The sequence below is a fragment of the Nilaparvata lugens genome, chromosome 1 (assembly GCF_014356525.2).
Source record: "Nilaparvata lugens isolate BPH chromosome 1, ASM1435652v1, whole genome shotgun sequence".
NCBI lineage: Eukaryota > Metazoa > Arthropoda > Insecta > Hemiptera > Delphacidae > Nilaparvata > Nilaparvata lugens.
In genome coordinates, this window is record NC_052504.1 from 3,707,374 (window position 1) to 3,719,839 (window position 12,466).

The 12,466-nt window shown below is 33.8% G+C and overlaps 2 protein-coding genes across 48 annotated transcripts in view; both read right to left on the bottom strand.

Moving 5' to 3' along the window:
* LOC111055396 (gastrula zinc finger protein 5-1-like) overlaps positions 1-12,466 on the bottom strand; it is a 116,221-nt gene that overhangs the window by 73,467 nt on the left and 30,288 nt on the right. For 2 of the 45 annotated variants that reach the window (XM_039427778.1, XM_039427748.1), the window contains exon 2: positions 60-133. The exons of 41 other annotated variants lie outside the window; for them this stretch is intronic. In XM_039427778.1, coding sequence (XP_039283712.1) covers positions 60-133 — 74 coding nt within the window. Of the gene's footprint in view, positions 1-59; positions 134-859; positions 894-1,615; positions 1,868-12,466 lie in introns of those variants that run through there. 2 more of the 45 variants (XM_039427798.1, XM_039427761.1) reach the window with 2 other exon arrangements.
* On the bottom strand, positions 7,012-12,451 carry LOC111046000 (gastrula zinc finger protein XlCGF57.1-like). 3 transcript variants are annotated; one of them, XM_039427866.1, is made up of 3 exons: positions 12,279-12,451; positions 11,283-11,808; positions 7,012-11,030 (listed from the first exon to the last, which is right to left on the bottom strand). In XM_039427866.1, the coding sequence occupies exons 1-3, from the start codon at positions 12,412-12,414 to the stop codon at positions 9,836-9,838; spliced, it is 1,857 nt and encodes a 618-aa protein (XP_039283800.1). In that variant the 5' UTR covers positions 12,415-12,451; the 3' UTR covers positions 7,012-9,835. The 3 variants fall into 3 exon arrangements, with proteins under 3 accessions (XP_039283800.1, XP_039283794.1, XP_039283784.1); XM_039427860.1 differs by having other exon boundaries at positions 11,115-11,808; XM_039427850.1 differs by having other exon boundaries at positions 7,012-11,022; positions 11,107-11,808.

Consider the following 12,466-nt stretch of genomic DNA (forward strand, 5'->3'; position numbering starts at 1 on the left):
GAAGATTTGCTTGACAGGCATTCATGATAGGTTTGAAACATTTTAAAAATATTTATTACCTGTGAATAGATTATTGATTCGGATTTTGAGATGTCATCTACCCTCCTGAGCTCAACTTTGGCGATCTTTCCACCTGAAATTAATGTTATGCAATCAATTGAAAAAAAAATTATTGGGTAATGAACAATAATAATTTATATTAAAAGCTAATATTTCATGTGTTTGATACACACATACAGAGTGAGTCATATGTATGGGAACCCTTCAATAAGTTGGAGACTGTTGTTGATATAATACTGTAACTTTCAGGATAAGATATTGGTCAAATACTCTACCTTTTGACGTACAAATGAATTTCAACCCACATCAGGGGGTGACTTATGTGTTGTAACTCGGATATTTTAAATGTAAACAACCATTGTGTGGTACATCATTGTAAAGGCATTTTCAAAACGAGAAAGATGACATAAAAAAATTGTTCTATGATACTTTTATCCAAAATGGCGGCAGATTGAACTTTTATGAATTATTTATCAAAAAACTAAAACTTCAATTGTATTATGACACACAATAAACTCTCTCTCTCTCTCTTTCAATGAACAGCCTACCGTACATTCAATTCAAATTTGGGTGTCAAAACAACATGTGAGTATATAAAAGAGTGTATCACATGCATAAAAATTGGTAGAATGCTAAGTTTTAGAAGAGATGCTGAAACTGAGATTTACTTTAAGCTGCCAATATTTCTAGTATATAACATCAATGCATCTTCTAATTCAACTAATGCTGATTGATTTTGGTGTTCCTCATTATAGGACATCAAAGCTCATAAACCAAGATGTAATAAATGTGTACTCACAGACTAGGTACTCCATATTTTGCAGTAGAGAAACCTGGAAACAGCAGAGAAAAGTCATTTTTCAAGTTGCTCTGTACTTCAAGTTTCTTCGATAAGTATATTAAATTTTATCTCAAGTTTAAATTGATGGCCACTCTACCTTGAGTCAAATTTTTGGTTGCAATTGATTTGATATGCGACTCTTATGACAAAATCACACAAATTAGAAGGCAGTCTTCAATCATTAATCATACAAATATGAATTTACAGTAGTATGCAAATGCTACTAATATCACATTGTATAACAAGTTCTAGGCTGCTATTATGACTAGCAAAGTTTTGAATATTTTGGAAACAATAGTGAGTTGCCTAGTGAGGTAATTAAATCTCAAGCGACATGCAAGGTCTGAACTTAAGTTTATTCAACATGTTTTCAGAATACTTGGTCTGTTAGGTGATGCATCTTATTTTTCCTCATAAGAGACAAAGCATAACTTATTATAAACAAGCTAAAAATATGAAGCACGTTGGGTTACCATATCACAAAAGGCTGCCAGTTGGCCTCTGGGAGATGTAAATCTCATCTAGCCGAGTCTGTTGAATTTTATGAGCCTAAAATACTAAATAAATATTAGGCCTATACAGAATCTAACAGACTTAGGTAACTATGGTAGTTTGAGAACAAGAGAAGGATCATAAATATTTATAATAATTGAGGTTAAGTTTCAAAATATTTGTTTCGAGAAGTGTTTGTATATTGCAGAAACTCTTACTTACGTGATTACTTATGACTAATGAGAATTCACAAAACCAAACTGATCATCAAGAGATTTATCTATACTAAAATCAAATTTGAAATTTTGAAATGATAAAATTAGCCAGACTAAAAATTCGGTCTTTCTCTTTTGTATTTTGATAGTATCATTAGATCTGTCAAAAATGTCGATATACAAAGTTATCGATATAAAGTTATCGTCTTTATAAAATTCATCTCGATCTAAATTGTTGAAATCTGTTATCACGTTATATTATGCAATCTATTTAATATGACTAGGCCTGGTTTTGACTTTATATTGCTTGCTTTTTTTGATTTGAACAATGCTCAATTGGTAATAGATTTGAATAATGCTGAAAAATCGGTACAGAAAACATCGATTGATGCTCTCAGTATCGATCTATCTCTTAATCGATTTTTTAAGCTCAATACACGTCCCAATTCCCAATCGATCAGAATAAAAAATTATGGCATTTTTTTTTTCAATGTTATCGATATTCTCATTATTCTGTTATTGTCTATAGCCCCCTGTGGGTTGGGGGAGCTTTGAGTCGATCATCGTACTCAAGAATGTGTTGAAAACCAGAATTCACCCACAGTATCCATGCTTGTCGTAGGAGGCGACTAAAATGGACCTCAAGGCAACTCCAGAAGTTGCCTAGCCTTCAAACCCACGGGATCTGCCCCATCAGGGCAGTTTCGGAGGGGCGAAAAGAAAAACTCAAGAGACCAGAGATGGGTGAAACTCCGGGCACAAATGTGGGTCAAGAGGCTGAGTCAAGGGTGATGAATGGAATGTTAGTATAGGAAAATACTCCTCGTTCTTGTAAAGGACATACGGTAGGTATTGGTTTGCTTAACTAACATACTACTTGGGAACACAATAAGCTTCGGTTGATGTGTGGGGTTCTTTGAACCTTTGGATCCATGAATCCATCCCTTCAAAAACAGTAAACAATATTGTCTATACAAGATTCTCATCGATATACGAGGTGTGTTCAAAAAGTAAGGTGACTGTTTGAATTTCGCAGGCATTGTTCATTTGATTTTCGATTTTCTTATTTTGTTGCATTAGTAAACATTTCCTGTGCATATTTTCTAAGTTTCAAGTGAATAGCATGTTTAGTTTATTTTTGACAGTTATAAAGGTCAGACATATTTTGGTATGCTCAGAAATTTGCGTCTTAGTTCAGTGTGCTTCCACTGGGATGATTGAGCCCTAGTTTTGACTTCATAACCGTATAACCATTTTTCGTCATCTGTTATGACCCTTTTGAACAAATCACTCTCTACACACAAACTCTTCCATTGTATAGAATGATCCAACCAGCTATAAAGCTTTTCAGCTCAAAAACATCAACATCTTCAAGAAATTACAAATGAGGAGGAAGCTTACTAATAAATTAATGGTGCATGTATATGTTTGTTTTTTTTTCAAAAAGAACAACTCGTTCTGACCCTTCCTGTCAGTGGCGTAACAGCCGGGCCCGCAATGCGGGGGGCCGAGAGCCAGGGGGGCCCGCGAACCGGTAAGCTGGAAATGATGAGGGAACTAACGAGAATTGGGCCTGCAAGACAAGTGGCGGGTCTAGGGTTGTTCTATTAATTGAGATTACTCTATTGCTTGTAGTGTCCCAGATGTACATATGCATATTAATTGAGATTACTCTATTGCTTGTAGTGTCCCAGATGTACATATGCACAGCATACATTTTGTTTTAAACTATACCAGTAACGGTAGCTTCTGCTAAAAGATCATTCTCAAAATTAAAATTAATCAAGAATATTGCCTTCGAAGTGTCATGTCACAAAAAAGAGGGCTTAGCTTATAAATGGGCTGAGATTATAATGAAAAATCAATATTTCAGTGTGTGGATACTGTACAAAAACGTTCAAATTAAATCGTACTCCCTTATTCGTCCTTTCTCCCTTATTATTTATGATATATTTAAATGATCTTTTAAAATTGAATCTGCCAAATTCCACAAAAATATCATTTGCTGATGATACCGCATTGATTTTCACAGGTTTGTCATGGAGGGAAGTTTATAATAATGCAAATAGAGGATTGGCATTGACTAAGGAATGGTTTGACGAGCATAGGCTCACTTTAAATCTGAATAAAACAAAATACATTGATTTTTATCCAACAAGGACCGGTGAGCCACCATCTGATCTGAACATAAAGATGCATATCCATACAGTAGACTCCTTTACATGCTCTGATACGTTAGTCCAGTCAATATAGACATAAAAAAGGGGGTGTGCTTGCAATTTATATTGTAGTTCTTATTTTTAATATATTATTTGGGTACATAAGAGAAGTGCAAAACCAATTTCTTCGTGCAAAATTTCCTTGTGCTATATATACAGAATGGCCCAAAAACATATTATTTTGGTATGCTCAGAAATTTGCGTCCTAGTTCAGTGTGCTTCCACTGGGATGATTGAGCCCTACTTTTGACTTCATAACCGTATACCCATGTTTTGTCATCTGTTATGATCCTTTTGAACAAATCAGGGTCATCATTGACATCATCCAATAGCTCATGAGCGATTGTCATGCAATGGTTATTCTGGTTGAAATTGAGCAATTTTGGAACAAAATTCACTGACACACCTTTCATATGCCCAAAATATCGAAAAAAATAAATGGCTCAAGCCAACCAATATGTCAAAATCTTCTGCAACTTCTCTGATAGTGATACGATGATTTTCCAAAGCAATTTTGTTCATTACTTTGACGTTTCCTCTGTTGTTGTAGTGCTGGGGCGTCGAGAGCTGGGTTCGTCATTGGCATCTTCTCAGCCATCTTGGAAGAGCGTGAACCACTTATACATGATTTTTCCCATTAAGAGTTGACTCACCCTATGCCACTGTCAACATTTCAAGTGCTTTGGAGCACTTAATTCCATTTTTATATGAAATTTGACTCAAATTCTTTGATCCATTTTTTTATATAGAAGAAAATTCGCCAAGCTCACCAAAATACGTCTGACTTTCACCTGTCAAAAAACTAGACATGCTATTCACTTGAAATATATGCTCAGGACAACTAAGGCAACAAAATAGAAAACCAATTGTGCATTACCCGCGAAATTCAGTCACCTTACTTTTTGAACACACCTTGTATTGTTGAAATCGGATTGGTGGGAGGTAAGACTTCAAGCTTAGAATGGAAGGATAAGATGGATCCATTTCACTTTGTCATTTTCTACAAACGATTTATCAATGCTTACCTTTTGATATCTCATCATTTTTGGATGAGTAGACCTATATAAGTTACAGCTTGTTTTGATAGTTTTTGAAATCTTCCTAGAGACTCTCATCAGAATATAGGAATTTCCAAAATTTATAGTACATTCCAAAGAATCACTCAAAATAAGACAGATTCACTCTCTACACACAAAACTCTTCCATTGTATAGAATGATCCAACCAGCTATGAAGCTTTTCAACTCAAAAACATCAACATCTTCAAGAAATTTCAAATGAGGAGGAAGCTTACTAATATATTAATGGCGCATGTATGTTTGTTTTTTTTTCAAAAAGAACAACTTGTTCTGACCCTTCCTGTCAGTGGCGTAACAGCCGGGCCCGCAGGGCCTGCAATGGGAGGGGGGCCGAGAGCCAGGGGGGCCTGCGAACCGGTGAGCTGGAAATGATAAGAGCAGGAAACTAACGAGAATTGGGCCTGCAAGACAAGTGGCGGGTCTAGGGTTGTTCTATTAATTGAGATTACTCTATTGCTTGTAGTGTCCCAGATGTACATATGCACAGCATACATTTTGTTTTAAACTATACCAGTAACGGTATCTTCTGCTAAAAGATCATTCTCAAAAATTAAAATTAATCAAGAATATTGCCTTCGAAGTGTCATGTCATAAGAAAGAGAGCTTAGCTTATAAATGGGCTGAGATTATAAAAAAATCAACATTTCAGTGTGTGGTTACTGTACAAAAACCTTCAAATTAAATCTTACTCCCTTATTCGTCCTTTCTCCCTTATTATTAATGATATATTCAAATACCACAAAAATATCATTTGCTGATGATACCGCATTGATTTTCACAGGTTTGTCATGGAGGGAAGTTTATAATAATGCAAATAGAGGATTGGCATTGGCTAAGGAATGGTTTGACGAGCATATGCTCACTTTAAATCTGAATAAAACAAAATACATTGCTTTTTCTCCAACAAGGACCGGTGAGCCACCATCTGATCTGAACATAAAGATGCATATCCATACAGTAGACTCCGTTACATGCACTGATATATGCCAAGCAATAGAAAAAGTAGAATCTATAAAATACTTGGGGATATTAGTTGATAACCACTTGAAATGGAATTTTCATTTAAACTACCTAGTATCAAAATTGAAATACCTGCCATTTGTATTTTATGACATAAATTCAATAAATGACATAAACATCATAAGAACAATCTATCATGCTTATGTACATTCTCTATTCCAGTATGGTATAGAAATTTGGGGAGGCACTTTTGACTCTCACTTCAATAGAATACAGTACAGTATTTGTTTTGCAAAAGCATATAATCAGGGCAGCCCTTGGGAGACCTAGATTGTATCCCAGCAGGAATTTTTTTATTGAGTTTGGAGTACCAACAATACGGCAAGTGTTTGTCAAGAGCATAATTTTCCATATCAATAAAAATAGAGAAAGCCTTACGTTTAATGCAAACCACCACAATTTACGCCCAACAGTGAACAACTTATATAATAGATCATTTTTTAGATTGACAGTCAATAAACATCAGCTTCAGTATTTCATGGAATTCTTTGCAAATAAAATCCCAATTCATTTTATTACCAGTTCTTTCTCAAAAAAACTGAAAAATGAAATTGATAAATGGGTGAGAGCAAACATCAAAATATTACTTGATTACTTATTTGTTGTCAATGTTCTTTCTATTCTTATACTATTTTTATTCTATTTCTGTTAATTTTGTTTAATAGCAACTCAACTTTTTCAACTTGTACAGTACTATTTTGTTCTTGTACATGTACATAATATTATATAATTGCTTTTTAATTGAACTCACTACTGGCATTCAAGTGTTACTTTTGCCAGTGGAGCCAAAATTTTATTATTATTAATAGTTCCCTAATTCTTATGTATGTATTTTAGTTAAGTGCAGTAGCATAGTATCTATTTTTTGTAGAGCTTTTTTGTATTTTGTTTTTGGCAAATAAATTCATTCATTCAAATCTTGGTGTACAAGTTTTAAAATTTATTACTGTATAACAATTAAAAACACTAACTAATCCGGTAGATAATTATTTAAAATGATTTGTAAGCCCTTTTAATACCAATGATTGGAAAGCTTGCTAGTTTTTAGAAAAACAGTTCATGTCATAATCGAAAAAATCGAAGGGATTTCAAACTAGCAAATTATAATTATTATTGATCATTGAATGTGACATATAAGCTTTAATGAACAAAATACAAAGACTTTTTCATATAAAACAATCCAATACACATTAAAACAAGGTACATCATTTGTCAAAGTTGTAAAAAATCTTAAAATCCAAGTCATTTTGGGGGGCCCGAAAATATGTTTGCGGGGGGCCCGAAAAAAACTGTTACGCCACTGCTTCCTGTTCCTAGTCCTAGTGTGATACGAACCCATTCAAAGGATTTAGCAGACACATCATTCCCAACTGATCTGCTGAGCAATTACCTACTTATAGCAATAACAACAAAGAGTCAATAACGAATCAGTGCATACCAGAAATTATTATTGTTCAATATTGGATAAGTTAATGATGAAAAAATTAAGGCAAAAAGGCATCACAACCAGAGATTCAATGTTTGATTTTTCTTTATTATTTTTGTTCTTTCAACAGTAGTTAGAGTATAAGTTAAATTATATAAAAAGATACACATTATAGAAATATAACCACAGATACCCGTGGGGGAATAGGAGTTCCACACCTAGGAGCTAGAAATATCAAAATTGCAGGCTAGGACTATTTCGAGAATTAATTGAAAGTTGATAAATTGAAGTAGATAATGATGGAAGACAGGAGAAATGTATAGAATATTCCTCAAAGATAGAATATCTATTAACAAGAAGTTTCTCTTACAAGAGATTGCTAAAAACTATTGATAGGCTAATCTAAATAATATTAATATAATGAATCTCTAGTGAATTATAACTGTTTGTGATACAATACAAAATTGATATTCGAAAGGATAGAACTCTCAACAGTCCATAAAATAAAATCAATTAGTCCCTCTCAAGTTGTATCCCATCTTATTCTAAATAAATAATAAAATCTATAATATGCCAGGAGGCTTTTTGAATTAATCAACGCAGCCATATTAACAACAATAACATCATAATATGGAGCATATAGCAGTTCAAAGGGTTTTGCAAAGACAATATTGTTGTTTTGTTGTTGAAGAGGTGGTAATTTAAAGAAAATTTAATTGTTATGAAGATGAGATCATCAGAATGGATCTTTTCACATTTGAGGAGACAGCTCTACCAGCTGAGCTATACCAGACAACCTCTGACATTTTGTCCTGAATAAACTAGTACATGATGTACAAATGAAGAAGAACATTTCTCGGGTGATTAATAATATTAATTTGTCAACATAATCAATGAATGGATGATAATTCTCATTGAACCCACTTTTCAGAGAGAGAAGAAAGAATCTAGCATCGTTTCCACACATTTTCTAGACAATTGTATCAATTGTTGTTCTAGGGATTACATTGTCAATGTTGCAGGTAGCTTACACTTTCCATCTGCTTTACACTAATACTGAACTCAGTCATGGAAATAAATAAACATTGCAATGAAAATGACATTCAATTGAGAAAGATGATAGATAATTTGAGTCAGTGGGTGAGAATTTTGTAGTTGGCAACAGTGAACCAGTCAGCATCCAGAAAACATTTGTCATTTTCCAAACACTGCCAAGTGATTTAACTGGAATACATTCATAACTGAACACATGACACATGTCTATCAGTCTAATAATTATTACTCAATGCTTAAATTCAATGAGCTAAAAATTAATTTTATAAATCAGATGAACCTTGATTCATGTATGAATCTCCCAACAAGACAATCTTTCTGAGTTGTGAGATTGAATGGATAATTATCGATTTACTAGCACTCTACAACTAAACACTTTACATATGACAGTGAGTCTGATAATGACTATTCAGATTGAACATGATTCCACAAGAACACTATAAACTGGCGGACTTGGCTGACATATAACAGTTGTGAGGCTCATTGGTATCTCGAAGAATATCAGGTAGCCTACCGTATGTTCTCCCATAGAAGACAAGGTACTATATTATGTACTTACAATTTTCCAAGCGAAACTAAAGTTTTTAATTCAAAATTTCAATTCAAGAAGAATATCTCAAAGTATTGACAAATAGAGCTTATGTCTCGGTTCTCGAGTTTTTAGATGGATGACTTTTGAAGTTTTTAATTTTTTTACCGCTTTCCTCCCTTGGAATTAACTCCAACGACACAAGGCTTGATTGGATTCAAATGAAACAATAGTAGCTTTATAATAGTTACTAAACTTATTTAGTGTCTTATTATGTATTTTATAAATTTGTGATTTATATAATTGAATATATGTAGATTTATTGTAACAATGCAGAAATTCATATTGTAAACGAATAAAACTGCAAATAAATAATTTAAATTTGGAAAAATATTATGTGTAGATTGCTTTGAATTTTACGAATTTACAATTGAAGAGGCATGAATATTCTTTACATTTAACGAGAGTGGGAGAGCTCCTTGCAAGACCAAGTTTTAAGGATAAAGCATTAGAAACTCACCAACTTGTTGCTTTGATTTCTGCAAATTAATATTTCTGGATAAGTTAATATGAGGAGAGAAAAGTAAATCTGGCAGATGGATAAAGACATAGACTCAACTTGCATAAAATTGCACTCATTAATCCCAATTGATGTTTCAATCTGCTAAGTGCTAAACCTTCATGTCATCCTAGTCAGTACGGAAAAATGTACTGAATTGAAATTTACTCAATTAAGTTACACTAAATGATTAAGCGCACGAGAATCTGACACCAATCACACAAATCTCAATTGCAAAACAAAACAATGTCAATAGAACTATTAATCAATTATTTTTCAACAGTTTGCCTTCTAATATTATGTGCCTTATAAGTACATGAATCAGCACATTAAGTAACATTTATCACAGAATTATTTCTTCACAGGCTTTTTCCCCAGTATGTTTCAGTCTGATATGTCTCTTCAAATCACCTGATTGAGCACATTTGTAGTCACAAAATTCGCAACTAAATGGTTTTTCATCTGTATGTGTTCTGATATGAACTTTCAAATTGGCTGATGTAGCACATTTGTAGTCACAAATATCGCAACTAAATGGTTTCTCACCTGTATGTGTTCTGATATGTTTCTTCAAACTGGCTGAAATAGCACATTTGTAGTCACAAAATTCGCAACTAAATGGTTTTTCACCTGTATGTGATCTGATATGTTTCTTCAAATTGGCTGAACAAGCACATTTGTAGTCACAAAATTCGCAACTAAATGGTTTTTCACTGGTGTGTGTTCTGAGATGTAATTTCAAGTTATTTTTCTGACTACATTTATAGTCACAAAATTCGCAACTAAATGGTTTTTCACCTGTATGTATTCTGATGTGTCTCTTCAAATTGGCTGAAATAGCACATTTGTAGTCACAAAAGTTACAACTAAATGGTTTTTCATCTGTATGTGTTCTGAGATGTAATTTTAAGTTAGATTTCTGACTACATTTAAAGTCACAAAATTCGCAACTGAATGGTTTTTCATCTGTATGTGTTCTGAGATGTAATTTCAAGTTATTTTTCTGACTACATTTATAGTCACAAAATTCGCAACTGAATGGTTTTTCACCAGTGTGTGTTCTGATGTGTCTCTTCAAAGCATTTGAAGTAGCACATTTGTAGTCACAAAATTCGCAATTAAATGGTTTTTCACCCGTATGTGATCTGATATGTTTCTTCAAATTGGCTGAACAAGCACATTTGTAGTCACAAAATTCGCAACTAAATGGTTTTTCACTGGTGTGTGTTCTGAGATGTAATTTCAAGTTATTTTTCTGACTACATTTATAGTCACAAAATTCGCAACTAAATGGTTTTTCACCTGTATGTATTCTGATATGTTTCTTCAAATTGGCTGAAATAGCACATTTGTAATCACAAAAGTTACAACTAAATGGTTTTTCATCTGTATGTGTTCTGAGATGTAATTTCAAGTTAGATTTCTGACTACATTTATAGTCACAAAATTCGCAACTGAATGGTTTTTCATCTGTATGTGATCTGAGATGTAATTTCAAGCTAGATTTCTGACTACATTTATAGTCACAAAATTCGCAACTGAATGGTTTTTCCCCAGTGTGTGTTCTAATGTGTCTCTTCAAATTGGCTGAACAAGCACATTTGTAGTCACAAAATTCGCAACTAAATGGTTTTTCACCTGTATGTATTCTGATGTGTCTCTTCAAATGGCCTGAAGTAGCACATTTGTAGTCACAAAATTCGCAACTAAATGGTTTTTCACCTGTATGTGATCTGATATGTTTCTTCAAATTGGCTGAACAAGCACATTTGTAGTCACAAAATTCGCAACTGAATGGTTTTTCATCTGTATGTGATCTGAGATGTAATTTCAAGCTAGATTTCTGACTACATTTATAGTCACAAAATTCGCAACTAAATGGTTTTTCACCTGTATGTATTCTGATATGTTTCTTCAAACTGGCTGAAATAGCACATTTGTAATCACAAAAGTCACAACTAAATGGTTTTTCATCTGTATGTGATCTGAGATGTAATTTCAAGCTAGATTTCTGACTACATTTATAGTCACAAAATTCGCAACTGAATGGTTTTTCCCCAGTGTGTGTTCTAATGTGTCTCTTCAAAGCAGCAATCCATGTTGTTTCATAGCTGCAGTCAGAACAGCTGTAGAGCTTGGTCTTTTTGCCAGCCATAGTTGGCTCAGTGCACTTTTCCACTGGAGAGATTGAATGTGCATCCAGTCCACCCACTTCTGTTGCATTGGCAGTGCCGCTGATAGAAGGCCACATCTCTGCTTCACTCTTCACTGCGCCAAAGTCAACTTCTTCTGAAATGTCTTCTCCATCTTGGGAATCTACAAAAATAAACATACAACATTACTTGAGAAAATATACAACAAACTATTCTTGAACAGATGGAAAATACATTTGAATAATTGCAATATCTCAGTAATTTCTATCTGTAGACTGGCTGGCCGCTATGGCTTCGTATAAAATGAGCGCTGCTATCCAGAGATTGTCAGTTTGGTTCAAGGGTAAGCATTCCTGACCGGCAATTAGTAGGTACTGGGTTCGACTCCCATGCTGACAAATAATTTTTGAACAGTAGCGCTCATTGAATTTCCATCTAGCTGTTTACCCTGTTATCAATATTTGCAGTAGCAGAAGACTTCGTGGTGAATTACAGCATTTAATTTGGATTTCGTTTAGTAATAATTATTCTTGAACAGTGTTTCTCAGCTTAACTTGAAAGCTTATTTGATTCAAATATGTGTTGTCAAATACATTTCTTTGATATGACTAACAAGACACAGTTATATCTTACCTTCTTCTTTGATGAATATTAGATTGTAGCCAGGGATTAAATAATGTTGTTGGCTGAAGTCATTATCGGTTGGAGCGAATGCAGTGCTGCACTCTGGCGCTGGTTCTTGGCTGCTATCTACTGCAACTGTCGCCATCTGCAGAATATATTCACATTACAACACTAAATAAATAAATAAAATAAATAAA

What these genes read in the sequence shown, in the direction of transcription:
- LOC111046000 (XM_039427860.1), bottom strand. Translation starts at nt 12,414, where the DNA reads ATGGCGACAGTTGCAGTAGATAGCAGCCAAGAACCAGCGCCAGAGTGC. An exon ending in AATATTCATCAAAGAAGAAG is followed by an intron (nt 11,809 to 12,278) that starts GTAAGATATAAC and finishes TTATTTTTGTAG; the next exon opens with ATTCCCAAGATGGAGAAGAC. An exon ending in ACAGGTGAAAAACCATTTAG is followed by an intron (nt 11,031 to 11,114) that starts TTGCGAATTTTG and finishes AAAACCATTCAG; the next exon opens with TTGCGAATTTTGTGACTATA.